The sequence below is a fragment of the Enhydra lutris genome, unplaced genomic scaffold (genome assembly GCF_002288905.1).
Source record: "Enhydra lutris kenyoni isolate GAN:26980312 unplaced genomic scaffold, ASM228890v2 scaffoldscaffold5, whole genome shotgun sequence".
NCBI classification, from domain to species: domain Eukaryota; kingdom Metazoa; phylum Chordata; class Mammalia; order Carnivora; family Mustelidae; genus Enhydra; species Enhydra lutris.
In genome coordinates this window covers 19,466,462-19,491,946 of record NW_019154089.1, presented here as the reverse complement: position 1 = coordinate 19,491,946, position 25,485 = coordinate 19,466,462, and the positions used below count along the sequence as shown (strand labels likewise).

Genomic DNA, 25,485 nt, shown 5'->3' with positions numbered 1-25,485 from the left:
TAACTAGAATGGGGGTGCCTGGGTGACTCAGTGGGTTAAAGCCTCTGCCTTCAGCTTGGGTCATGATCCCAGGGTCCTGGGACTGAGCCTCACATCAGGCTCTCTGCTCAGCAGGGAGCCTGTTTCCTCTCTCTCTTCTCTCTGCCTGCCTCTCTGCCTACTTGTGATCTCTATCTGTCAAATAAACAAATTAAAAAAAAAAGAATAATCAGAATGCTCTGGACAGGAAAAGGAGAATGGAATTGGTTCTAAGAAGTTAACCAATAAATGTCCTCTCTATTGGGATGGTGCAACTTTGCTCCAAGTGAGGACTACATCCATTCAGGAGGAAGAGGAGTATAGCAATAGGGCTCACGAAATGCTGAAGCTGGCTATAAATAGCAGGGCCAAAAAAGACTGCCACTGTCATTCTTACTATTAAGCAGTCAAATCTGCTGGCCTGATGCAATCATTCATATTGATATCTAATTAACACAATAACTTTGACAGTTAAATTTCCTGATCACTTCTCAGATGGTTCTGATTTTTTTCTTGTTGTTGTTGTATCCTTACTCTTCTCCTGTTCTATGGATTAAGACAATCACCAAGTCCTACACACAGCCCTCTCTTCTCCCTAAGACTGTTTCTTGATGTTAGCCATTCTCCAGGTCTCAATTATCACAGCCTTGAGTAGGACTTCTAAAACCTCATTTCTTATAAATTATGGAACTTTGTGGATCAACCCAGTTCCTTTTTGCAAACTGTGTCACAGCATCCTGGGCTTGTTCTTGCTTGATACCCCTCAAACTATCTTGGAACTTTACTTAATAATATGAAGGAACAAGAAAAGTCTAAACCATACTCTGAGTAAGGTTTATTGTTTGCTAAATTCCTCTCTCACTAAATCCTAAGTCCCTTGAGGACAAAGACTATTCTATTCTCCTATAATATAATAAAAAAATTAATCAGTCAGTAAATTCGTATCAAAATACACACATCTTTCAGTACAATGCAACACTCCTTCTACACCATTTCTGATAACCAATCCTCTCATTTTCATTGAAATAGTCATAGTGAAGGAATGATGGCCAGTTCACTACAGTAGTCTCTCCTAGTTTTGAACAGCTATAATATCAGGAATTGTACTGGGGAGGAAGGTTGTTCTTCCCCAGCATCTAAATCACCTTCCTATGCGTGGTGATTCCACTACTCTATGTAAGGAAGCAAAATCCCATCTTACTTTATATGAATGGAAAGTAACAGATATATGTGTTTTTGTTTTTTTTTTTTTCCTGACCCATGGCATTTAGTGCACTGTATGTTGACCTCATCTGGGTATGTGCATCTGTTTCGGAAACTATGAATCTTAAGCAAGTTATCCAAACAAGCAGGAATCATCTAGAATTCATTTCATTTGTAACATCTAGTATCTGTTGGTAGTAGTGGTAACACCTTACCCAGACTGTTCCTAAAGAATGACCATAATTATGATACGGGTAGCTTGTATGATTTTGCTAATGTTATCCCCTCCCCTTGAATACTCCTCCTTAGCTCAGCCATTCTTCAAGGCCCTGCTCAAGCGCCTCCTGCACTGTGACAAATTAATGGAACAGCCACACAAAACTGATTTCTCCCTTTACACCCTTTAGTGTAGGGTATATACCATTCACAGGGCTTTTATATACAGCCCTGTAGCTATTTATGTTTGTGAACCTCTTCCAGACTGTGGTAGAGATTACCGTATCTCTGAATTCCTTCCACTGTGCTTAATACATTATGGCCACTCAGTTAAGAGTTTAAAATACTAAAAATTAGATTTAGAAGAAATCTTAGTGAAATGTAGGTCTACCGTCTCATGTAACAAAAAAGAAAAATGAAGTTTAGATACGTTTTAGGTTACCTAATCTCAGTCAGTCATGGTTGATCTAGGCTAGACTGGTGTCTTACTTTGAGGAATTCAGTTGAGGAATCTTTGTTAAATCGTAGAGAAAATGGAATTTCATTTACTCAAGAACATGAGGGTAATGACAAATAAGCAAGCATCTCACTCATTCAGACCCCAAGTTTATCTGCTAGGCAACATGAAGTTATCATTGTTGCCAGTGTTCAAATTGAGATCAATCCTCCATGTCTGGCCTCGTTCAATCAGAACTAGATCTGCAAAGGAAACTAAGAGAAAAGAGAGGGTATATAGCACACCAAGACCTAAACCCAGACTCAGTGAGAGTCATCAACTCTGTCATAATACAAGAGAAGTGAGGATTTTGCAAAATTGAACTCACTGGTGATGTTGAGAAGAGCCATTTTACTGGACTTGTGGGGACCAAAACCTGAAGTGGGAAAAAATGTTAGAATGAAAATTAAGAAAATGAAGATATCCAGTCTCATTTTTCCCCCCCAGAAATTTTGTTATCAAGGGAGAATTAATGGGGTGGAAGCTGACTGGAGTTAAGAAAGATTGGAATTATTTTTTGAGATGTCAGTCATTTTATTTGCTGATAGGTAAGATCCACCAGGAAAGGAAAAAACTGATGGTGGAAGAGAAGAGCTATGATCAAGGGCTCAAGGAGGCAAGAAAGATGGTTTCAAAGCCCAGGACCCATATAAAAGCTACTAGGGCTCAGAAGTGCTCAGTAAATGTTGGCTAGTGTCATCTGTGATTGCTTAAATGTTTGAATAGTGAACAGGCTTAAATAAACACACACACAAAAGCCTGGCCTCTAGCGGTAGACTGCATTAGTTCAAACTGGAGTTCTACCACTTGGCCATCGTATTTTTTTTTTCCTCGGTCTGTTTTCCTCAGTAGAAAGAGAGGATAATTAATACCCACCTCATCAGGCTGTGGACTTAACTGAGACAATCCGTGTAAAATTTAGCACTGTAATGGCACATGGTGAAAGCTCAAATGTTAGTGCCATTATAACGATAACTGTCATCCTGTTCTGTAACGGGGACCGTGATACTGTCCTACGAGGAGTTTAGACACTGTCACACGGATTCAGATTCCTGGAACCGTGGAAGATACGAGAGAGCACAGCCCCCACGACGCGCGCCAGCCAATCTGCAGGTAGGACGCCGGAGGCTTGCACACCTCAGAACTCCCCACCGCCTCGCCTTCTAGTGACACTCTCTCCAGAAGGTACTGTCCCCAGAAAAACAACAACAACAACAACAACAACCAGAAACAAACGACACGGCAACTAAAACTAGACATTGGTAAGACACATACAAAACCGAGCCTGAGTAAAGACGACCAGCTACAGAGCTACGTCTGTGGCAGACCTAAACCACGAGCACGCCACGTCCTTCTGCGCAGGCGCGGTAGAAGGGGCGGGGCACTGGATCGGACGTTCCTCCCCGTTTTTCCTCTGCGCGCGGTTTGCGCGGAACACCTCGCGAGAAGTGTGAGCTGTCGCGGGAACGGCATTCAAAAAGCCCTGGCGCTTCCCCGAGAGCTCGGTGAATGGGCGAGTGTCTCTGGTCGTGAGGTGGTATTGCCGTCGCGAACCTGGGCGCCGTGAGCCCTCGTCACGAGCCGCCGGCTGCAGCAGCTGGGGAAAGGGGTGAGGAGAGAGGTAGGGGCCACGGGCCTGGAGGGAGGTGCGTGTGGAGAGGAGCGGTGGGAGCGGCCAAGGGATTCTCTCTGGGGAGTGGGGAGAGCAGGCCCTCAGGAAACCTGGGGTCTGGGTCACCGCGGAGGCCCGTAGCCGGAACAGCTTCTTCAGCGGAACCCAGAGTTCTTCTCAGCCGGCTTCGGAGCGCGTCTCAATCTTCCGTTGGGCTGCGTACCGTCCCCCGCCCCCACCCCGCTATTGTGCATCAGTAAGGAAGGCCGGGTCGCCTGCCTGGGCCCCCGGGTGACAACAAACACCATGTCAGCGCGCTACAGTATGGTAGCCACTAGCCACATGTGGCATTCCGAGTTGAGAGATGCCGTAAATATAAAATGCACTCTGCATTTCGAAGACTACTCAAAAAGAACAACAGCCCGTTAATAACGATAAAGAGTACATGTTGAAATGCTAGTGTTTTGGATGAATGGGGTTGAATAAAACATTACTAAAAAGAATTTCACCTGTATTTACTTTTCTTCACATGGCTCCTAGGATATTAAAAGTCACGTATCACAGCTCTCATTCTTTTTCCGTTGGTCAGTGCTCCCCCAGGACAGCTGCGTTACCAGATTCTAACTGCTTGTCATCCCGTAGCTGGTTTCATCTCCACAACCCTGTTAGTTAGTTGTTATTGTCTTTATCTTACGGATGAGAACACAAGACCTTAAATCGTCCAGGCTCATGCTACCAGTGTGTTGTGGATAAGAACTGAGGCAGACTGAATCCCCGAGCAACCTGTTCTGAATGCTTTGTGCACGCTGTTTCTGAGAGGCTGAACAGAAAAGTGGTTCGGGGTACCGGGCTTTGGAGCTAGACCCTGGTCCTATCTCAGCCACTTGCTAGCTGGGAACCCTGGGCAAGTTACCTAACCTTTCTGTGCCTCAGTTTGCATATGTGTAAATGGTGGAAATACCTTATGTTTCATGGGGTTGTTGCATTAGATAATACCAGCAAAGCACCACGTACAGTGTCTGGCATATGTTAAGTATAGTTCTTCAGCCCCACTACCCCTTTGCAGATTGACAGGCGAACTCTTACTCATCCCTTAGACCTTTGCAAAAAAAGTCACTTCCTCGGAGAAATCTTTTTTGTCCATACTTCCTCACCCCTACCTCACTTCCCAACTTAGGACCGCGCCCCCACCTTACAGGCTCCCTCTTGCACTTAAAACACTTCTAAAACTTTACAGTTATTTGATGTAATGCCTTTCCACAAATGGACTGTAAGATTCAAAAGGCAGGACATTGTTTAGTTCTGGGGTCAGCATTCTGTCCTCAGTAATACCACAGTGCCCGAGACATAATAGGAATTCTAGCAAATCTTTTGAAAGAATAAGAGCTGTTGGTTTTTTGTTTGTTTGTTTGTTTACTTCCTTGGACATTGCTGGCTGGGATGTCTTGAGGCTAGCTCCTTTTTTCTTTGGTAAATGTTGATGACAATAATGTTTAACTTAGTCCCATCAAGAGAATTAAGTGAGATAATTCATTTGAAGCGCTCTGCCTGGCAAATGGTAAATCCTCAACAAATATATAATAAACAGTGCAGTAACTAGTGCCTAACCCCATCGCCTACAGGCTTTGGAAAGGTCTTTATTTATTTTTAAAGATTTTATTTATTTGAGAGAATGAGAGTGAGCAATGGTGGCGGGGGTGGGGGAGCAGAAGGAGAGGGAGAGAGTCTGAAGCAGATGCCTCACTGAGTGAGGAGCCTTACACGGCTCAATCTCACTACCCTGAGATTACGACCTGAGCCGAAACCAAGAGTCAGACCCTTAACTGACTGTGCCATATAGGCACCCCGGAAAGCTCCTGTATTTTAGAGCAGTAACTGCCAGCCTTCGGTAACAGGATACCTTTTTTCCCCTTCTCTCTCTTCTGAAAACTTTTATCTCCTCCTTCATCTTTATTTTTACTTAATGACCTTGCTTCCTAATTCACTGATAAATTGGAGCATTTAGAAGGGCACTTATGCAGACTCCCACCACTAACCTACCTACTTATCAGTGTCAGTACCCATATACTTTGCTTTCCCTTAGTTTAGATGAAATATTCATGCTCCTGTCCAAAATCAGTCCCTGTATTTTAGACCTCACTCTTTTTCACCACTTTGGTAGCTCTCCATGCCTTCTATATCATCACTTTTTCTCACCTGAATCTATCCCATGACATACAAGGATGCTGGTTTTTTCTTAAAATATTGTCTCTTAAAAATGACGAACTTAATCCTACTTCCCCTTCAGTTATTGCCCTATTTATTCTGCTTTGCAGCAAAACTGCGTTTCCTGTTTTCCCACCATTTTCTCCAACCCATTTCAGTTGGCTTCTAGGATAACACATACCCTTCATTTTCCTCCTACTTCACTGGTCTTGCCTGAGTATATTTTGCAGTTAATGGCTCAATCCTTGGTCCTCTTCTCTTTAATTATGCTCTTACTCTGGTGACACCAAGGCACAAGGATTTATGTTAATAACCCCTACGTTTATATTTCCAGCCCAAATCCTACTCATATAGCGGACTGGTTACTTGATATATCTCATGTCCAAAACATAAGCCGCTGATTTTCTTTCAAAAAAATTTTTACTTATAATTTTTGATGCTTCAGCTGATGGCAAATTTGCTCTACTAGTTGCTCAGGCCAGAAGCCTTACAGGCATTTTTGACTTCTCTCTTTTTCATATACCTCATGTTTAATTTTTCAGGAAATCATGTTGGCTCTACCTTCAAAGTATTTGTGCAGAATGTGATCATTTCTCCCCACTTCCTATACAATCACCCTTGTGTAAGCAATCATCTTACCTGGTCTTTCTGCTTCCCACTTGCTTCCCTCCAAACTATTCAACATAGCAGTCAAAATGATCCCTTTAAAGTATCAGATCTCTACTTCAGACTTCACAAGGACCCCCAGTTTCACCCAGAGTAGAAGCCAAAGTCCTTTCGATGGCCTGATTTGCCTATTCTCCTCTATTATCTCCTGTGACTTAAACTCTTATCTTGTTCATTCCTTGGATGGCCTTCCACTTTAGTGCTACCCCCCTTCCTCTACTCCTTTTTCTTTCCTGAAATAGATACATAGTTAACTCTCTTATCCTCTGCAAGGCTTTTTTTTTTTTTCCCCCCGGAAGTCACTATGAGGGTTTTTCTCTCCAACACTTATTTTAGATTTCATCCTAGTTGCAATACCTCTCACTTCTTCCAAGTTCTTTTATCTTGTTCTTTTTTTCTTTTTCTTTTTTTTTTCACTTTCTAATGCATATAATTATGATACTATTATAGCTTGTCTTCTCCCATTGGAAGGTCAATTTCATGAAAGAGCTTGCCTCTTTTCTTTTGTTTTCTCTTCTTTCTTTCTTTCATTCCTTGGTTGAAAAGTGGGGAAACAACCTTATTAACAGCCTGTTGCTCTTCGAATGCAAAGCTGAGTTTGAATCTGGCCTAAGAGATGGACCAATTTGGAAAGGCTGATGAGTAAAGTTGAATTATGTGGACTGTTTCTGTATAAAATGTTTAAGTCCTTGATTGAAGATCTAGGATGAAAGAAATGTTTTTAATTACTCTGAACATGATTCTGTTTTGCATGTCTTCTCATGAATAATGGAAAATAGTAGTGAGCCTAAATTTGCTACAGCAAATTTAATGTGTTCAAGAAGTTAGCACTGTTGTGAAAAATTGTGGACATGATAGTCCTTGCCTTATAAACCTTATTCAAAGCTGCCTTTTTATATTTTAAGTAGCAGTGTTGTTACTATAAATTCTTGATTTCTTTCATTGTGTTCTTAACTTGATTACCTGTTATGGTGATATAAATATGAGACCTACCCTACCTCAGCATTTAAGGAAGCTTATTACACAAGTGAACAATTTCGTGATAACTGCATTTCTTAGGAACAAAGTTAAATGTGTCCGATATTTTTTCTTTGTTTGATTTAGTCGCAAATCAGGTAAGAGAATTTTCAGACCTTACTTTTAGAATAAGAATGCAAATTTGACTACTTAAAAGCCAATAATGCAATCTTCAGTGCTGTGTTTTTTATATGGCAGTAGTATTGGGGGGAAAGATATATTTATCTTTTACTATTATCATTGTTCAGAGTATTTTGTTTAAGCTTAAGTACTTTCATTTCTTCTATTTACAGTAGACTAAAAACGAAAAAAAAACATGGAGGCAGATATAATTGTAGATCTTCGATGCAAGCTCAAAGAGGTCGAAGAAGAGCGACTTAAAGCTGCACAGTATGGCTTACAACTAGTGGAGAGCCAAAATGAGTTGCAGAATCAGTTGGATAAATGTCGTAATGAAATGATGACCATGACTGAGGTAGGACCCTGGACTCTGTAGTGCTTAGCTGTAGAACATTTGTATTGTCTAGAAATTATTATTATTATTATTAGATTTATTCCTTTTGAAGATTGTAGTTCTAGTTGCTGTTCAGCCCTATCTCTCAAAAGCGGTACTGAAGTGAATGAACTGATAGTTTTTCTGACCATGTATGTTCTGAATTTGAAAAATCTGGTTACTGTTTTCTTTAGCACATACTGGATTTTAGGTTTGTTTTGTCTGCACTCTTCCTTGGTGACCTCATTTGTTTCATAGCTTTAGATAACATCTAAATGCCTTATAACACAACAGCAAGTCCTTAGTTTACTCCTAGACTTGTGTATTCAATTGCCTGCTAATGGACATCTCAAACATAACATAAACAGAGAGAACAGTTGATTCCCTGCCAGCTAACAACATTCTCTTGCAATTTAGCTTACTTAGTAAATGTATAATAACTTGAGCCAAATTTAAGGGAATTTTACTCTGTATCCTTGTGGCCCTTATTTCTCACGTTTAATCCATCAACAAACTCTAAGAACCTGACCTAGAAAACATCCATCTGTGCTATTGCCACTCTAATTCAGACCACCATCATCTGTCCTGTAAATTACTACTGTAGCCTTCTAACCAGGTTGCCAGCTTCCTTCATTGCCTTTCACATTGTTCATTCTTCACACAGCAGCCACATGGCCGTTGAAAAATAAATGAAAGGGGTGCCTGGGTGGCTCAGTGAGTTAAAGCCTCTGCCTTCGGCTCAGGTCATGATACCAAGGTCCTGGGATCAAGCCCTGCTTCGGGCTCTGCTCAGCAGGAAGCCTCCTTCCCTTCCTCTCTGCCTGCTTGTGATCTCTGTCTGTCAAATAAATAAATAAAATCTTTAAAAAAAAAAAAAAAAAGAAAGAAAGAAAAAGAAATGAAAGATCCTGTCACAGTCCTGCTAAAAACACAACTATGGCTTACAATTGTATTAACAACAATATTCAAATCCCTTACTTGGGTTTGTAGATTCCTATGTGATCTGACCCATGCCAACCTTTTGACCTCATTTTAAACTACTTTCCCTTGTGCTTAGCTATATTGCCTTCATCTGCATTGCACATGCCCTTTCTGTCTTGGATTGAGTCCTCAACCTTTAGGTGTCTGTTAAATATCACTTCAGCTGAGAGGCCTTCCCTGAGTGTTCTGTAAATTTGCTATCATTCACTGATTCACCTATTAACTCTGGATTATAAGCTCCATGAGAGAGGAAATTTTGTCTCTCTTGTTCACTTTTATATATGTCAAATCTGGTACACATTTATTGAAAGAATGAATTAATCTGTTTTATGTAGTAAATGCTCAATAATATGTTTAAACTTTGATCTCAAAATTTAAGTACAGTAAAAAAAAAAACTGCTTTTCTTGGTTTTCCCTCTTATTTAATCTAGTTTTTTTTTTTTATCTTACTTTTAAAAACTAGTTGAATGATTTTGAACTAATGCTTTTTTTAATCTTTAAATTTCCCTGTCAGAGGGGCACCTGGGTAGTTCAGTTGATTAAGTGTCTGCCTTGGACTCAGGTCATGATCTCAGGGTCCTGGGATGGAGTCATACGTCGGGCTCCTTGTTCAGCAGGGAGTCTGCTTCTCCCTCTCCCTCTGCTCCTCCCCCCTGTTTGTCCCTACCAGAAACAAAAGCAAAAGCCTTCTTAAATCTTCCTTTTGTCTCAACACTGTATTCATCTGAGTAATTTGTAAACATTTCTCAGATGACTACATTCTGAAAGTAAGGGATAATTTAGTATTTCACTTTGTGCCTTGTCCACTATTTTATTTTCAGAGCCATAAATATCATTATCAAACCAAATAATTCTCACTGGGAAAACTGAAATGCTATTAAGTGTTTTTTGTTTTTTGTTTTTGTTTTTGTTTTTTTCACTAGTAGAGATTTCTTGACATGTTGACATGCCATGGAACACCTTACTTCCTTGACATGGCATAGAAATAATTACCACATCAGTAGCATGGACTAAAACCCTCTGAGCTTTTCTTAAGACTGATTAGCTACAGAGTTACTTCAAGTCTAACCTGTGGTTTTTACTTAGAAAGCAGCAAATACATGAAATAAGAATGAAACAGTTGAAGGTGAGAACTGTTTATATGTGATGGCTTTAAGTTATTTTTATGTAATTGAATTATAATTGAATCTGTTTTCAGAATTATGAACAAGAAAAATATACTCTTCAGAGAGAAGTTGAGCTTAAGAGTCGAATGTTAGAAAGTTTGAGCTCTGAATGTGAAGCTATTAAACAACAACAAAAAACACACCTGGAGCAATTGAAAGAACAACTGAGCAGAAGCCATGGACAAGAAGTAAATGAACTAAAGAATAAGGTTTGAATATCTATGTATGTCAAAACAAAAATGTTTCATGCTTATGGAGTTAGGAATATGTAAATTTTAGGTGATGAAGATTTTCTTAATGCCATCTGTGCAAAATAGCTGAAATGAAGGCTCCATCATTAAAATATTGGGAGTGGAAACAATGAGAAACAAGAGTTTGCCCAAGGGAATTGTAGTAATAACATTCTACTAATTAAATACAATTATTTAATTTCAGTAACTGGATATTTGTTATGGAATTTTAGTTTAGTGAAAAGCATGACCTTCTTGCTTGTAGTGCATAGTATAGCAATTCCCTTTCATAAAGACCAGTCTCCTAGCTTTCACTGAAAGAAGTAATCTTTTGTAATCTTACAAAAGAAACCAACAGTTTATTGTAAGTTAATGAACATTAGAATAACCAAACTTTCTTCTTTGGTTATTGAAGATAAGCTAATGACATATGATCTGCCTCTTAGAACTCAGTAAGGAAGGTACCATTATTGTCTGTGGATATTAGGTGAGAAAACCAATGTTTAAACGGATTAAATAAATTGGACAAAAATTGCAGAAATCAGTCAAGATTTAGACTAAAGCTGCCTGATTACAAAGCCAATGTCACTATACTTAGACTAATGACATGTTACACTGGCTTCATTTCACGCATTAAAAACAAGTTGTCCGTTCTTTTTTGGTTATCCCCAACTATCCAGTTCCTTCAGGAATCTGGAACTTTTATTATGCTCTTCTTTGTACAGAGTCCATACTTTCCAAACTCTTCTCTACAAAACCTTACCTGACTTTCGGCTTGCTTTCTAATTTTCTGTGTTTTGTGTAGCATCTTTTAAAATTTTTCCATATCTGTACCACCTATACTGTTAATTAATTTCTTTAAATTGACTCTTTTTTTAAATGTTTATTCATTTTAAGTAATGAGATCAATGAAATTATATATTTGAGTTGGTTGTATTTTTTTCCTAAATTGTAGTCAGATGAACATAGCTAACAAAATGCACTTTCATGTAATACTTAGAATCATCTTATATTCGTACTGGCAAACAGTAATCCACCTTGTCTGGAACTAATCTGAGTTGAGACACCAATGACTGATAATGATACCTTTCCCCCGCCCCTGTCATATTTTCATTTTAGCAGTGGCTTTCATTACCTAAACAGAAAAAGAGTAATGTAGGAAATATTCACAATCTGAAGCAAGGCCACTTATATAAGAATGGCTTTTTGGCAGAGCAAAGACTAAATTAGTCAAAAAATATTTTCAGTCTTACAGATGTTCTCAAATCACTTCTTCCAAAATTTTGGAGTTATATTTGATATCTTTAACTTTCTTTCTCTCTTTCTTTCTTTCTTCCGAGAGAGAGTGAGCGAGCAAAAGATGAGTACAAGCAGGGTTTAGGGGCAGAGGGAAGGGGAGAAGCAGACTCTCCCACTGAGCAGGGAGTCTGACCTGGGGCTCAGTCCCTGGGACCCTGGGAATCATGACCTGTGCTGAAGTCAGATGCTTAACTGACTGAGTCACCCAGATGCCCCTTGCTTATTTCTCACAATTACTCCATCAGCTGGTTTTAAGAACTTGATCTACAAAGGATCCATCTTTGCTGCTATCATTCTAGTCCAGATTACCATCCTCTCTCCTCTAGACTATTTTAGACCTCTATCCAGGTAGGCTGCTTCCATCATTGCTCTTCATACTATTCACTCTTCACATTGAAGCCAAAGTGGCCAAGAGTCCAGACATACTTTGATTACTTGTATGGACTATTTGTATGTTTGTAGGTCAGTGCATATCACTGTTTTAAGATGCTTAGCCTTGGCCAAATAGGAAGACTTAATAGTCTCGTCATGCAGTAAATTTAGGTCAGTCAGTGATGTTTTTCAGAAGAATAGCCACATTTCAACATAGATTGTTCAGCTGAAAATTTTTTTTTTCACCTCATGAAAATAGAAAAGGGAAAACAAGTCAAGAGGCTCTTATTTTTTAAATAGAAAGCAGATATCAGGATATAGAACATTGATACCTAATTGAAGATAATTCTATATAGGTGATAATTATAACCCTGGACATCAAGCAGAAGTTTTTTATAGATAACAGAAATTGTTTAATGAATGCTAGGTGTGGTGCTGAATGTTTTACCCCCTCCCCCCCATCTCAGTTGAGAGCCACACAATAACCTAGTAATTGTACAATCATTAACAGTTTTTACCTAAGAGGAATGAAACAGGCTAAATCTAGGCTTGACCTTAAAACTTCATCCTTCTGCTGTAAGTTTGTTCCCTTTAAACTACATATTTTTAGTTTTCCAAGAGAGAACTGTATGAAAGTGTAATTAGTTTGTTCATCTTGATTGTCTTATAAAATAGTTATTCTGCAGTTACCAGAGTAATTTATACTGCACTGTATATTCTGATGACCTTCAATTACCTTTTGATTTTTTAAAATTGTGAATTTTTCTTTTTTACTTTAGTTAGAAAAACTGAAAGCCGAATTAGATGAAGCTAGGCTTAGTGAAAAGCAATTGAAGCACAAAGTAGATCATCAGAAAGAACTCCTTTCATGTAAATCAGAGGAAATGCGAATAATATCTGAGCGTGTACATGAAAGCATGTCTTCAGAGATGCTAGCTCTTCAAATTGAACTGACTGAAATGGAAAGTATGAAGGTAATTTTTATGGCATGTATGTTCTTTGGTTGTTTTTTTTTTTTCTTTTTTTCCTTGTGTATTTTTTTTTACATGTTTTTGTTATAATCCTTAGGTAATTTTAAGGCTGAAATATTTTTTTTAAGATTTTATTTATTTATTTCACAGACAGAGATCACAAGTCAGACAGAGATCACAAGTAGGCAGAGAGGGAGGCAGAGGGGGGAAGCAGGCTCCCTGCCGAGCAGAGAGCCCTATGTGGGGCTTGATCCCAGGACCCTGGGATCATGATTTGAGCCAAAGGCAGAGGCTTTAACCTACTGAGCCACCCAGGTGCCCCGGGGCTGAAATATTTTTTATCTTAACTTTGATGCTACTAATTAAAAAGTAGTTTGTAGAGTTTTTAGGTGGATTATTCATTCATGGTAAAGCTTTAGATTATGTGGTTATGTAAAGCAGATTACCTTTAGATTAATGAAACCTTTGGAAGAACTTAGAGTCATTAACTCTGATCCTAGTTTGTGTCATAAAAGCCCTATATAAAATATTGGTTTCATGGAAATTGATATGCATATGAATGTAGATTTTTTCATTGCAGGCTGAGGTTAATTAAAAATTAAAGACTTAAATTTATAGGAAAGAAAGATAGCCTTTCATATGGCTCCCTGCTGAAAAATTTTAGTAATTTTTATTCTTTTATTATGCATCTTACAACTACTGACTAACTCTTTAGTTTTAGTTTTGGGCGTGAACCACTTCTCATAGATAAACTGAGCAGCTGCTAAATGAAAGACTATTCAGGACAATTTCCTCTTTTTCAATTCCTGTTGAATAGACCGCCCTCAAAGAAGAAGTGAATGAACTACAATATAGACAAGAACAACTAGAACTTCTTAGTACTAATTTAATGCGCCAGGTAGACCGACTTAAAGAAGAAAAAGAGGAGCGAGAGAAAGAAGCAGTTTCTTACTATAATGCTTTAGAGGTACTATGATTAGAGTCACATTATCTTTTCCAATAATAATAAGTTGTTTCCTTGCTAATCTAACCTCTATTAGCTAAATTGTTTCCTTTCAAATTTAGAAAGCTCGTGTAGCAAATCAAGATCTTCAGGTGCAATTAGACCAGGCACTCCAGCAAGCCTTGGACCCCAATAGTAAGGGCAACTCTTTGTTTGCAGAGGTATGTAACAAATACTCCATTGATTAAATTGGCATTTCACTTAATACAACAGTAATGAAGCATGTTAATATTTTCTAGGTGGAAGATCGAAGGGCAGCAATGGAACGTCAGTTTATCAGTATGAAAGTCAAGTATCAGTCACTGAAGAAGCAAAATGCATTTAACAGAGAACAGATGCAAAGAATGAAGGTACAGCATTACCACCATTGAAGGTTTATTAAAGCAATTTTGTATCTGCATTACGTGTACAGATATATCAAAGAAAGCATCTTTTCCTTCAAAGAGTGTACTTCATTATTTCTAGAACTGCATTATTTTAGAAAAAATATCTTTAGATTGACTAAAATTTCTATTATATCAATTTCAAAAAATTAATCCTTTAGTGGGTATTTAGTAGTAATACAGTTAGCATCTGTTGATTAATTTTTTTAATGGTTACTCAATAGCCTTGTGATTGATTTTTTTTTTTAATGGTTACTCAATTTCTTTCCCAAAAATATACAAATCTTTGTGTAGCAGAGAAAAATTTCACAAGTTTTCATTTCCAGCTGTTGGCCTGGCATTTCTTAGCACAGGCCTAAGATTCCTACTTCAATAAAAACTAGTTCTCTCACATTCTGCAGTTCTCCTGCAAAGGCTTATTATAGAGTGAGATTCGGATACCTTTTTCTTACAGTTCCTCAAGACAAGCATATAGGCCCATTTAATTTAAAAAAAATTTTAAATTTAAATTCAGTTTAACATATATTGTATTATTAATTTCAGAGATAGAATTCAGTGATTCATTAGTTACATGTAACACCCAGTGCTCATTTCTTCAAGCGCCCTTCTTAATGCCCATCACCCAATTACCCCATCCCCACCCATCACCCCTCCAGCAACTCTCAGTAGGCCTCTTTAATTTTAAGGGTTTTTTTGGTTATCATTTTAGTCAAACAGGCAGTAACAGAAAAACATGCAAATGTTGGAAAGATTGTAGTATTGTACCGTCTTTTAGAATCCCGATCCCTGAACTGTTATGCCTAACTGGCAACTGGAAGTCTAGAAGGCTTTCTGCCTTTTATTCAGGGTGGTGAGATTTAAAAATAGGAAAAATTAGTAATGAAACTTTGGTATTAGATCAACCTGGGATTGAATTATAGTTCCGTCACTTGCTAGCTGTGTGACCTTGTCCAAGCATTTTTACTTTTCAGTATATCATCAGTCACCCTGTTTATAAAGTAGATATGATAGAACCTGCTTCTTAAATTGTCCTGGAATTAAATGAAAGCATAGTAAAATGCTTATACAGTACTTGGCATATAAGGAAGTGCCAATTTAACAAACAGCTATAGTTTTTAAGGATTTCAACAGTACTGCCTGGTTTACCAAGATTCCCCTATCCAGGAATGATTTTTTTGTAAATTTTCTCACATTTGCTTTTTGCTTTCTTTCAGAGTGTGTGTGTGTGTGTGTGTGTGTGTGTGTGTGTGTGTATATCTACATATATATATAGTAATATATACATATTATATATTTTCAGTATAATTACTATTATTAATCTCCCAATGTTCCCATGATATTCCAAGTTATCTTTAGAAGCAAGTAGATATGAATCTTCTTAGACTCCAGTCTGAAGCAGGAACAAAAAGCAGGTCCTTAAGAATGTTAAAAGTCATCTTTCTATCTTCATAACCACAACTGCAACTGTATTATCATTGCTTGCTTTACTCAAAACTAAACTATTGGCAATTTTTAGAACTCTGGAAATTTCTGAAGGCAGAAAGGAATGGTAATTTTAGATTCCAGTTAATTTCCCTTCAGTAGGTATGTAACTCCAGGTTTTGGTGGATTCATAATTAGGTAAGTTGATTACTGTTATTAAAAAATAAATGTATTTATATTTTTATTGAAGATTCCCTTGGTATCCTTCGATGTCTCTTACCTTTGTTTTCCATCCTTGTCATTTGTAAATCTCGCCATTACAAATGTGAGTAGTGTAATAATTTCTTCCACTTAATACTATTGAAGTTAATCAAAATTTTTGAGAAACCCCATCAGAACCTTAATGACAGTGCATATGATGATTAAAGTATAGCATTACAGTGTTTGGACAGGTTTATTTACCAGTTAAGTGATGCTTCTGGATCATAGCCATTTAGTTCAATTTTATGTTTCACAGAAGTACAAATAATTGTTACAGTTGTCATGTATTACTCATAAGTACTCAAATAAGTACTCAAGAGTTATATCTATAACTAAACTTCTTGATATAAATATTTTCAAATTATTAGATTATTAAAGTAGACATAGTTAGTTTAGTTTCCAAACTGAATTCAAGGTTACACAGTACAGAATGTGCATTGTACCAAAATATAGTCATCAGAATCTTCCTTTCCTCCACTCAGTTCTCTGTGGGGTGTTGGGTGGTAATTTTTTTTTTTTTTTTTTTCTAGTTACAAATCGCCACATTGCTGCAAATGAAAGGGTCTCAAACTGAATTTGAGCAGCAGGAACGGTTGCTTGCTATGCTAGAGCAGAAGAATGGTGAAATTAAACACCTCTTAGGTGAAATTAGAAATCTGGAGAAATTTAAGGTACATGTAACCCCTTTAATAATGCAGCCAGATTTGGTTTGAATATCTTAAATCAGTTTACCCTTGAAAAACACGGGGATTGGGGATGCCCAACCCTGCGCAGTCAAAAATCTGTATAACTTTTGACTCCCCAGAACCTAATGAATAGCTTGTTCTTTACTGGAAGCTTTACTGATAACAGGAACAGGTGATTGACAGATATTTTGTATGTTATACATATTAAATACTGTATTCTTAAAGTAAGTTAGAGAAAGTAAAATACCATTAAGAAAATTATAAGAAGAGAAAATACATGTATAGTACTCTACTGTGGAAAAATTCCCATATGAGTGGACCTGTGCCATTCAAACCGGTATTATTCAAGGACACCTGTATTAATGTAATTTGTAATTTATGTTAAGTAATAAGAATTCTTATTTTCTGTAGAGCTTATATGAAAGTACAGAATCTAAGCTTTCTGCCAACTCTGGAGCTCCGGAAGATAACACCTATTACACAGATTTACTTCAGATGAAGCTTGACAACTTAAAGTAAGTGTTGGGCGCTTAGAAAGATGGACATTCTCTTGATGTACTTATAATAAGTAGTGTTAGTGACTACAAATTTTTGTTTTCAGATTGCCAAAAGAAATTCCGGGAAAAAAAAGCATCAAAAATATCTTTGTGTAGCAAATAAGATGCAGTCAAGATATAATTAGTGCTGGTTATTGAAGAAAAAAATACTTTCAATGAATAATTAAATATTTTTATTTTCCCATGTTTAGCATTTTAGATTGGTAAGAGAAAAGAACTTTGACATAGAAAATGTTCTTATAATCTAAATTTTTCAGGAACAAATATCTAATTTGAAACTTGAAATTATTTACACATGCATTAATGTGGAAAGAATATTTTCCTCCTTTTCCTTTGAAGGATATATGACATTTTTTATTTGAAAGTGCCGTTGTTAAAGCTTATTTTGTTTATTGTCTCTTTGTTACTTAAAAACCCCAATATGTGTGTTTATCTAAGAATTCAAATATCTAATAAAAGATTTGCACTAACAATATGTTTTACATATGTGTATAAAACACTTATATATGTTATGTGTTATTTTAATATTCTTTGGTTCTCCTTTTTTTATTTATATAGCAAAGAAAATGAAAGCACTAAAGGTGAATTGTCCATACAACGAATGAAAGCATTATTTGAGAGCCAGCGGGCTTTGGATATTGAGAGAAAACTTTTTGCAAATGAAAGATGCCTCCAGCTCTCCCAAAGTGAAAATATGAAACTGAGAGCTAAACTAGATGAGCTAAAACTGAAGTATGAACCTGAAGGTATGTATGTCTCATATATTTTGTCTTTTAAATTACGAGAAACTCTGAGAAATCATATCAGGTTTTTTTTTCTTACTACAGCTTTATGCAAATCCCATTACAAACTAATTTGTGGTTATGTATCTCGATCTAATAAAACAAATTTACTGCTATAAAATGTGTAAGAAAATTCAAAGAAAACTAAGTACTGGGTATGAATGAATATAATAGATATTCTGTTGGATATCTGTATATTAGAACCTTGATAAGGTTTGAAAACCTTAGAGACTTTTCCATTTACAATTATAGCATCTTATGCAATATGTCGAAGAGTTTGATTTTGTTGAAGCAACTGATATTTGGGAGCTGTATTAGTTAATATTGTTTATAGAAAACCTAAAATAGTGGAGACTTAAACAAGATAGGTATTAAGTCCTCCTGTTACAGAAGTCTGAAAGAGACATTCTGGGACTGGTCAGAGTGTCACAATCTAGGCTTCATTTGCATTGTTCATCAGCATAATCCTTGAGCAAAACTGAGTCATGTGGCCTCACCTATGAGAAAAGCTGAGAAAGATAGTCTTGATTCTCAGGAGCCATGTGTCCAACTACATCTTGGGATTTTCTTTTTTTAAGTGTAACGGGCATCTAATATTCTGTTAGTTTCAGGTATATATCGTAATGATTCGATATTTATACATTACAAAATGACCCCCCATGATAAGTCTAGTTTCCATCTGTCACCATGCAAAGTTATTACAATATTACTGAGTACACTTTTGGGGACTCTTATTGAGGAAGACTAGTAGAACAAATATTAGGGGACAATTAGCAAATCTAATCAGTAAGGTAGAAAATAGCATTACCATGTGGGCTCTGCATGTTATACACTAAAAAGAGTGATTTTACTGTTTGTAAATTTTAAAAGATTAAAGGCCAAAAGTAAAAAAGCCTAAGAATGCAATGGTTCTTAGACCCAAAAAAGGTGTTATTACGTGTTTTAGGTTATAGATTTTCAGCCAGTTTTTGCCTCTACACTGTTCATATTCCTAAGACTGTCTTCATTATTGTCTCACTGACTCGAGGGATTCTTAACAGTAGTGGGGAGGTTGTCAGCAATAGTGAGTTTTTTTTATAGTTTAAAAAGGCTTCTTTTTCATCCTTTTTCTCTTCCCTGATTCTAATAGGCTTTCCTAATTAAGAATAATACATTACGAATTTCGAAAGTCTGTTGAACTGAGCACAGCAAAGAGACAGAAGGAAGTATAGTGAATCTAGTTGATGTGGGGTGCAGTACAAGAGAAAGGGAAAATAACGATTTAACCCCATGTCCAACTATGGTTTCTCCAACTTTACTAACTTTTTTGATTTTGAATATTGATTTTGATTTTGAAAATGAAAGACGCATTGGTGGGGGATAGGGAAAAAGTATTAGAACAATTAATTTAGTGACTGAAAATAGACCTGCATGGGGATGGAATGATATTATGTTACGCAGTAGGGGGCAGAAGGCTATTGCCATAGCCTGCAGTGAGACATACTATGGTTTGAACTTGGGAAGTATTCATAGTAGAAGTACTAAGATCTTGAATATATTTTGTGGGTGGGGCTAATAGGCACAAGTTGCCATAGAGAATTTGACTTGTTCTTTGCATGTAATCATTACAACAAACAATATTAAGTGGAGTGGATGTTTTTAATCCCCATTTTACAGATTAAAAAAAAAAATAAAGCTCAAGATGTTAAGTACTTCTCCAAAGTCTTCCAGCTGCAGAGTGCTGGTATGGGATTTGTACCTGGATTCCTTGACTCTTAGACACTGTATCCTTTGTTACCTCCACACTGAAGTCTTACAAAGCCCCATGTAACTTTTATCACAGTATCAGAACATAGAAGTTTTCATTGCCAGAACTAAATCTTTTGATTTCCCAGGGAAAAATTTATAGCCAGATAACCTTTAAAAGGTATAGTTAGTGAAGTCCATGAAAAAAGAAAGGATAAAAGATTTCAATAAGGAGATAAGTGGGTTTCAAAAGAATGAGGAATAGGAAAGGAAAAAACTATTTAAGTAGTTCTCTTATGTTTACTGTGTCTTTGTTTTGACTTATTGACTGAATATATTTCTAATGGTTTTTGTTCTCAGAGAAAATCGAAGTGCCTGTACCCAAAAAGAGGCGGGAAGTCCTGCCTGTGGATATAACCACCCCTAACAATGTATGTACCAAAAGTGCTGTTGGGGAAGAAGTTTATAAATTACCACCTCAGAAAGAGGAGGCCCAGTGCTGTCCCAGCATTTCTGAAGATAACTTGCAGTTAGAAAAGACAGTTTCTATAAATACACCAGGAATCAATTTCTCTCCTCACAAAAGTCTGCCCATGGACATTCAGCCAAAGAAGGAAAAGAAATGTGTGAAACTTACAGGAGTTTCAGCTGACTCTGAAGCCTTAAGTGAAAGAAGTGGAAACACCCCAAATTCTCCCAGGTCAGTGTCCTCTTTTCTTCAGGGCAACCAGCAGGCCTCTCCATCTCTTCTCTATCGCTGCATGAACTGTGCTATCTGTGTCTTTATCTATTTTCTTAGTATTGCATGTAGTATAATTCCACAGTTTCATCTGCCTACCTTCAACTTTTCTAAAACCTTAAGAAAAACTAAAATGATTACAAAGGGAAAGGATTCCTGAACAAAGGAATTACTTTCAAAAGTTACACTTTGCTCTTTCATGAAACAAAAATATCACAGTCTAGTACATCTCTGAATGTTTGTTGGTTTGAATAAATGGACAGTTTTTTTTTTTCCCTAGTTCAAGAGTGGCCATGAAAGAAGAATTATCTTACCTCTTAAAAGGGCTTTCTAGTCTAAGAAATTGCAGTTTTCTTGATAACTGTTAGGTGAATTTTTTCTTTTGGCTCTTAAAAATGTTTCTCCTAAGTCTTTAAGAATGAGCTTTGATTTTGATATTTTTAAATATCAAAGGTAATTTTCATTTTATATCAAAACTTCAAAGCCTCTCATTTCTACATATTTGAGTTTGTGACTAAAAGAGAAAGTGTCAGACATATATGTATATAGGACTTAAAATTTTAAGAGTCTTATCTTTAAGAAAATAATAGAGATAAGAGAAAGTAAGTGAAAGAGAAAGGTAGGTAACAGTGGCCAAGGGTAGGGTGGAATAAGGCACAGGCCCAGGTCTTCACAAGCAGGACCAAGGTTAGGGCAAGAGAAATGAAGAAAATGGAGAAGGTAATAAAAAGATGATAAAGGATGTCTGTATGCAGTGGAATAATAGATGCATTTAAAACAAATATCTTCAGATTTAAAAAATTAAGAATATTGATGTGGACAGAGCTTGGATTGTTTGCTTATGAAAGGAGATCTTTAAGGTGCTGCTAGGGCTACATGAGTTGTAGATGGGAGGGTACAGAATAAGACATGTTACTAGTGTGCATTTGAATTAATATAGTCAGGCATAGCTCACCTTTTTAAAGGGGCTGTTTTATATGTTTTATCTGATTTTTTTTTTATTGAAAGTCTTCAGTGCTATTAAAGGTGGTGCTCTATAGTGAAAGCCCCTCAACAACATGAGCTGCTATTACTATTAAGAGAAGTACAGTTGAGGGCACTTGGGTGGCTCAGTTGGTTAAGCGACTTCCTTGGGCTCAGGTCATGATCCTAGAGTCCTGGGGTGGAGTGCCGCATCTGGCTCCCAGCTCCATGGGGAGTCTGCTTCTCCCTCTGACCTTCTCCCCACTCATGCTTTACTATCTCTCTTTCAAATAAATAAAGAAAATCTTAAAAACAAAAAAACATACAGTTGACCCTTGACCAACACAGGTTTGAACTGTGCAGGTCCACTTACATGTGGACTTTTTTCACTGAATACATTGTTGTAAATGTATTTTCCTTATGATTTTCTCTTATAACGTTTTCTTTTCTCTAGCTTTACTATAAGAATACAGTGTGAAATATATATACAAAATATGTGTTAATTGATTGTTTATGTTATGGGTAAGGCTTCCAGTCAGCAGTAGGCTATCCATAGTTAAGTTTGGGGGTAGTCAAAAGTTACATAAGGATTTTTGACTGTACAAAGGCCAGTTCCCCAACCCCTTCATTATTCAAGGGTGAAATATAATTTATTACTTCATTCCTTGAATTTTTATATAATAACATGTAAGTCTCATAAAAGTTTAATATTCTTGAGGAAAAATACCTTGAAATGAATTTTATCTCTCTCTGTCTCTCTCTCTCTCAAACATACACACACACACAGAGTTCCAAGTAGTTCTGAAATGAATTCAATAGGTTATGCTCGTATATATGTGATTCATTGTGTAAGTGTGCTTGACCATTGTATATTTCTGGAGGCAAAGTTCCAGAATTGAACATTGCGGACCTTGCTATCTGTGTTGTCTTCATTTCTTTTTTCTGCCCTTTTTTGGCTTGATAAAAATTACTTAAACAAATGTATTTAGCTACTTGTTTGACTCAAATTAAGTAACATGTTGGAATTTTGTCTGGCAAATTAAACAAAAATAAAATACCACAAAACATTTGTTTTTGTGTATGTGTGAGTCCATCTGCTACCTTAAGAGGTTTCCAACCTTTTGTTCTCTGCATGATTAACTTAGATGCGCAATCCTATGATAATATTGTAACAGTAAATACAGGCTTACTGGGGACTAGACTACTGCATGCTTTATAGATTTAATTGATGCTCTTGCTATAAAATCTTTATAAACCTTTTAAAATATTTCTCCACTGTTTATTTTTTCTTAAATTAATATTCTGCTAGTTGAAATTCAGTTTAAGTTTTGGTTTTTGTTTTTTGAGACAAATTGGTATGTATTCATGCAGCCCAGGTTACTATGTTATTTTTATCTTGTGTTTGCCTTTTGTATGTCATATTAACATTAAAATTGTGCTCTAGCATTTAAATTTTTTTATTTATTAGGTGTATTATCACAATTGACATTCCATTATATTTTAATTCTTTAATTTGGGCTTTGCTATGACTTTTATCAACCTTAAAAATATCTTTTTAGGCATTTAAAAAATTAAGTCTGTTGATATAAAAAAGTTTCTTTTAGAGAGGCAGTGACTTAGTTCTTAATGGTATTGGGGTCAACTATAATTTTTTCCTCATATACATAAAAAAATTGATCATGTCTCATTCGAGGTTCATTATATGAGAGGTTTGTTTCTTAAATTTTTTAACTGCATTTAAATTCAGAGTGGATGCTTTAATGCCTGTAGGTTAGCTGCTGAATCAAGGCTTCAAACAGAAGTTAAAGAAGGGAAAGAAACTGCAAGCAAATTGGAAAAGGAAACTTGTAAGAAATCACACCCTATTTTATATGTGTCTTCCAAATCAACTCCAGAGACCCAGTGCCCTCAGCAGTAAGGACTTTCCTTTAATGAGAGTAAAGTACCACTTGCCCAAAAAAGTTGATTTGGAGCTTAGTTAAGATTGTTTTTATCTGAAATACACAATATTGTAGATTAGTTCTTTCAACCTGTTGTGCCAAGACCTGGCCTTTTCATGTTCCTTTGATCAAATGTTCAAAATTTGGTTGTGATTCCAACCAGAAGAGTTCCTTAAATGATGACTCTTCATGGAGCTTCTATGAATTACAGTAAATAAACTAATAATTAAAGGAAAGTGTTATAAATCTATTTGTTGTATTGTATATGGATTTTTAAGTGTTATTAATGCATACCTTCAAAGTCACATATTTGAAAAGAGAATACAAAATTAACTATTATATTTTCCTATGTACTTTTTAATGAACTTAGTTTTTCACTATATTATGAAAACAGAAAACTTGGTTTAAAGATATATATTATAACTGAGTTTTGTCAGTGTTTTAATTAGCTATGTCCATCTTTGTGTCCATGTACATGATTTAAATTTTATGTCTCAATGTCTATATGAAAATATAATAATTCATAATATTCATAGTAATTCATAATATATGAAGAATATAATTTTGAAATTTAAAATAAAACTGAAAAAATCTATCCCCTTTTTGAATTTTTTTACTCTGTATAGATAATACATTGTTATCAAAAGGGGATAAGAGAAATAAAATAAAACTTGATGGATTCTTAATTCCCTGGCACATATAATTTTTATATATACACATATATAATTTACATAATTATATACATATATATTTTTTTAATTCTAAACTTTCCAAATAAAGACTTTTTTTTTCCTTTAAATGATTGTAGCCTGGTCTACAACTTAATTTCATATATACTGTAGGTGGATGTATTATATATAAAGAGAAGGATGATGGTAGAGGGAGAGAAAGAGAGTTATGTTAAGAACTTGGCTTATGTGATTATGGAGGCTGACAAGTTCAAAGTCATCAGGATGGGCTAGCAGCCTGGAGACCCAAGGAAGAGCCAGTGTTACATACAGTTCAGATCCAAAGGCTGTTTGCTACAGAATTCTCTCTTGCTCTAGGGAGCTCAGTCTTTTGTTCTAAACAGGATTTGCACTAATTGCACACACAGACTCACTCACATTATGGAGTGCAAACTACTTTACTCAGAGTCCACAGATTTAAATGTTAATCTCATCCAAAAACACTCTCATAGAAATATCCAAAATAATGTTTCACTGCATATCTATGTTCTGTGGCGCTACCAAGTTGACACACACAATTTTTTTAAAAATTCAATTAGCAAAGATGTAATACATCATTAGTTTTTGATACAATGTTAATGATTCATTTGTTGATTATAACACCCAGTGCTCATCATATCACATGCCCTTTTTAATGCCCTTCATAGTGGTTTAGACAAGTTTACTGAAATATATTAAATAAAAGGAAATCCCTTCCCACTTGTAAGAAATTAAATAAACTTAATTTTCTGCAAAAAGCGTACTCTAAGGAATTTAGAGATTTCACATTAAATAATATCTCTTGCAAAAAGAAGTAGCTGAAGGCACCAGGAAATGAAAATTTTAACCTGAGGATAATAACAAATATTTGACCGTATTCATTGCACATTATAGAATGTAGAACCATTCCTTCCAACATGGAGTTTTTACTATGAGCTGTGTGCTGGGGGCATAAAAACAACCCTTTAGAATTCACAGTTTAATGGACCCACATAGATGAGTAGTGGTAGTGCTATTATTACTAGTAGTAAACACTTGTATTTAACATTTGTATAAATCTAATGTCTAGGCATTCTTCTAAGCCTTTTCATAGATTTCCACATTTGATCCGCCCCCCGCCACAAAATCTCTGTTGAGTTAAATATTGCACTTAGTCATTCTCATTTTATAGATGAGGAAGCCAAGTTCAGAGAAGTTACTTGTCCAAGGGCACAGGTATTAGCAGATGATGAAAAATATGTGGTAGAGGTTGTTAATAGCAGAGTATACAGAGTCCTGTAGGAACAGAGAATGAAACAAGAAAATGCCTTTAGGTTTCTTATATTTTTGTCATCTTTAAGATTGTCTCAGAGGTTTACTAAGGCATGGAGAG

General features: G+C 36.2%; 1 protein-coding gene across 1 annotated transcript; it reads left to right on the top strand.

Moving 5' to 3' along the window:
• Nucleotides 1-3,517: 3,517 nt before the first annotated feature.
• LOC111140974 (spindle apparatus coiled-coil protein 1) lies at nucleotides 3,518-23,888 on the top strand. The gene is made up of 12 exons (XM_022493261.1): nucleotides 3,518-3,554; nucleotides 7,727-7,908; nucleotides 10,106-10,282; nucleotides 12,754-12,948; nucleotides 13,763-13,912; nucleotides 14,011-14,109; nucleotides 14,188-14,298; nucleotides 16,545-16,685; nucleotides 17,112-17,215; nucleotides 17,816-18,003; nucleotides 20,125-20,464; nucleotides 23,237-23,888. The coding sequence occupies exons 2-12, from the start codon at nucleotides 7,750-7,752 to the stop codon at nucleotides 23,382-23,384; spliced, it is 1,812 nt and encodes a 603-aa protein (XP_022348969.1). The 5' UTR covers nucleotides 3,518-3,554; nucleotides 7,727-7,749; the 3' UTR covers nucleotides 23,385-23,888.
• Nucleotides 23,889-25,485: the final 1,597 nt, after the last annotated feature.

What these genes read in the sequence shown, in the direction of transcription:
- LOC111140974 (XM_022493261.1), top strand. Translation starts at nt 7,750, where the DNA reads ATGGAGGCAGATATAATTGTAGATCTTCGATGCAAGCTCAAAGAGGTC. An exon ending in TAAATGAACTAAAGAATAAG is followed by an intron (nt 10,283 to 12,753) that starts GTTTGAATATCT and finishes TTTTTACTTTAG; the next exon opens with TTAGAAAAACTGAAAGCCGA. An exon ending in AACAGATGCAAAGAATGAAG is followed by an intron (nt 14,299 to 16,544) that starts GTACAGCATTAC and finishes TTTTTTTTCTAG; the next exon opens with TTACAAATCGCCACATTGCT.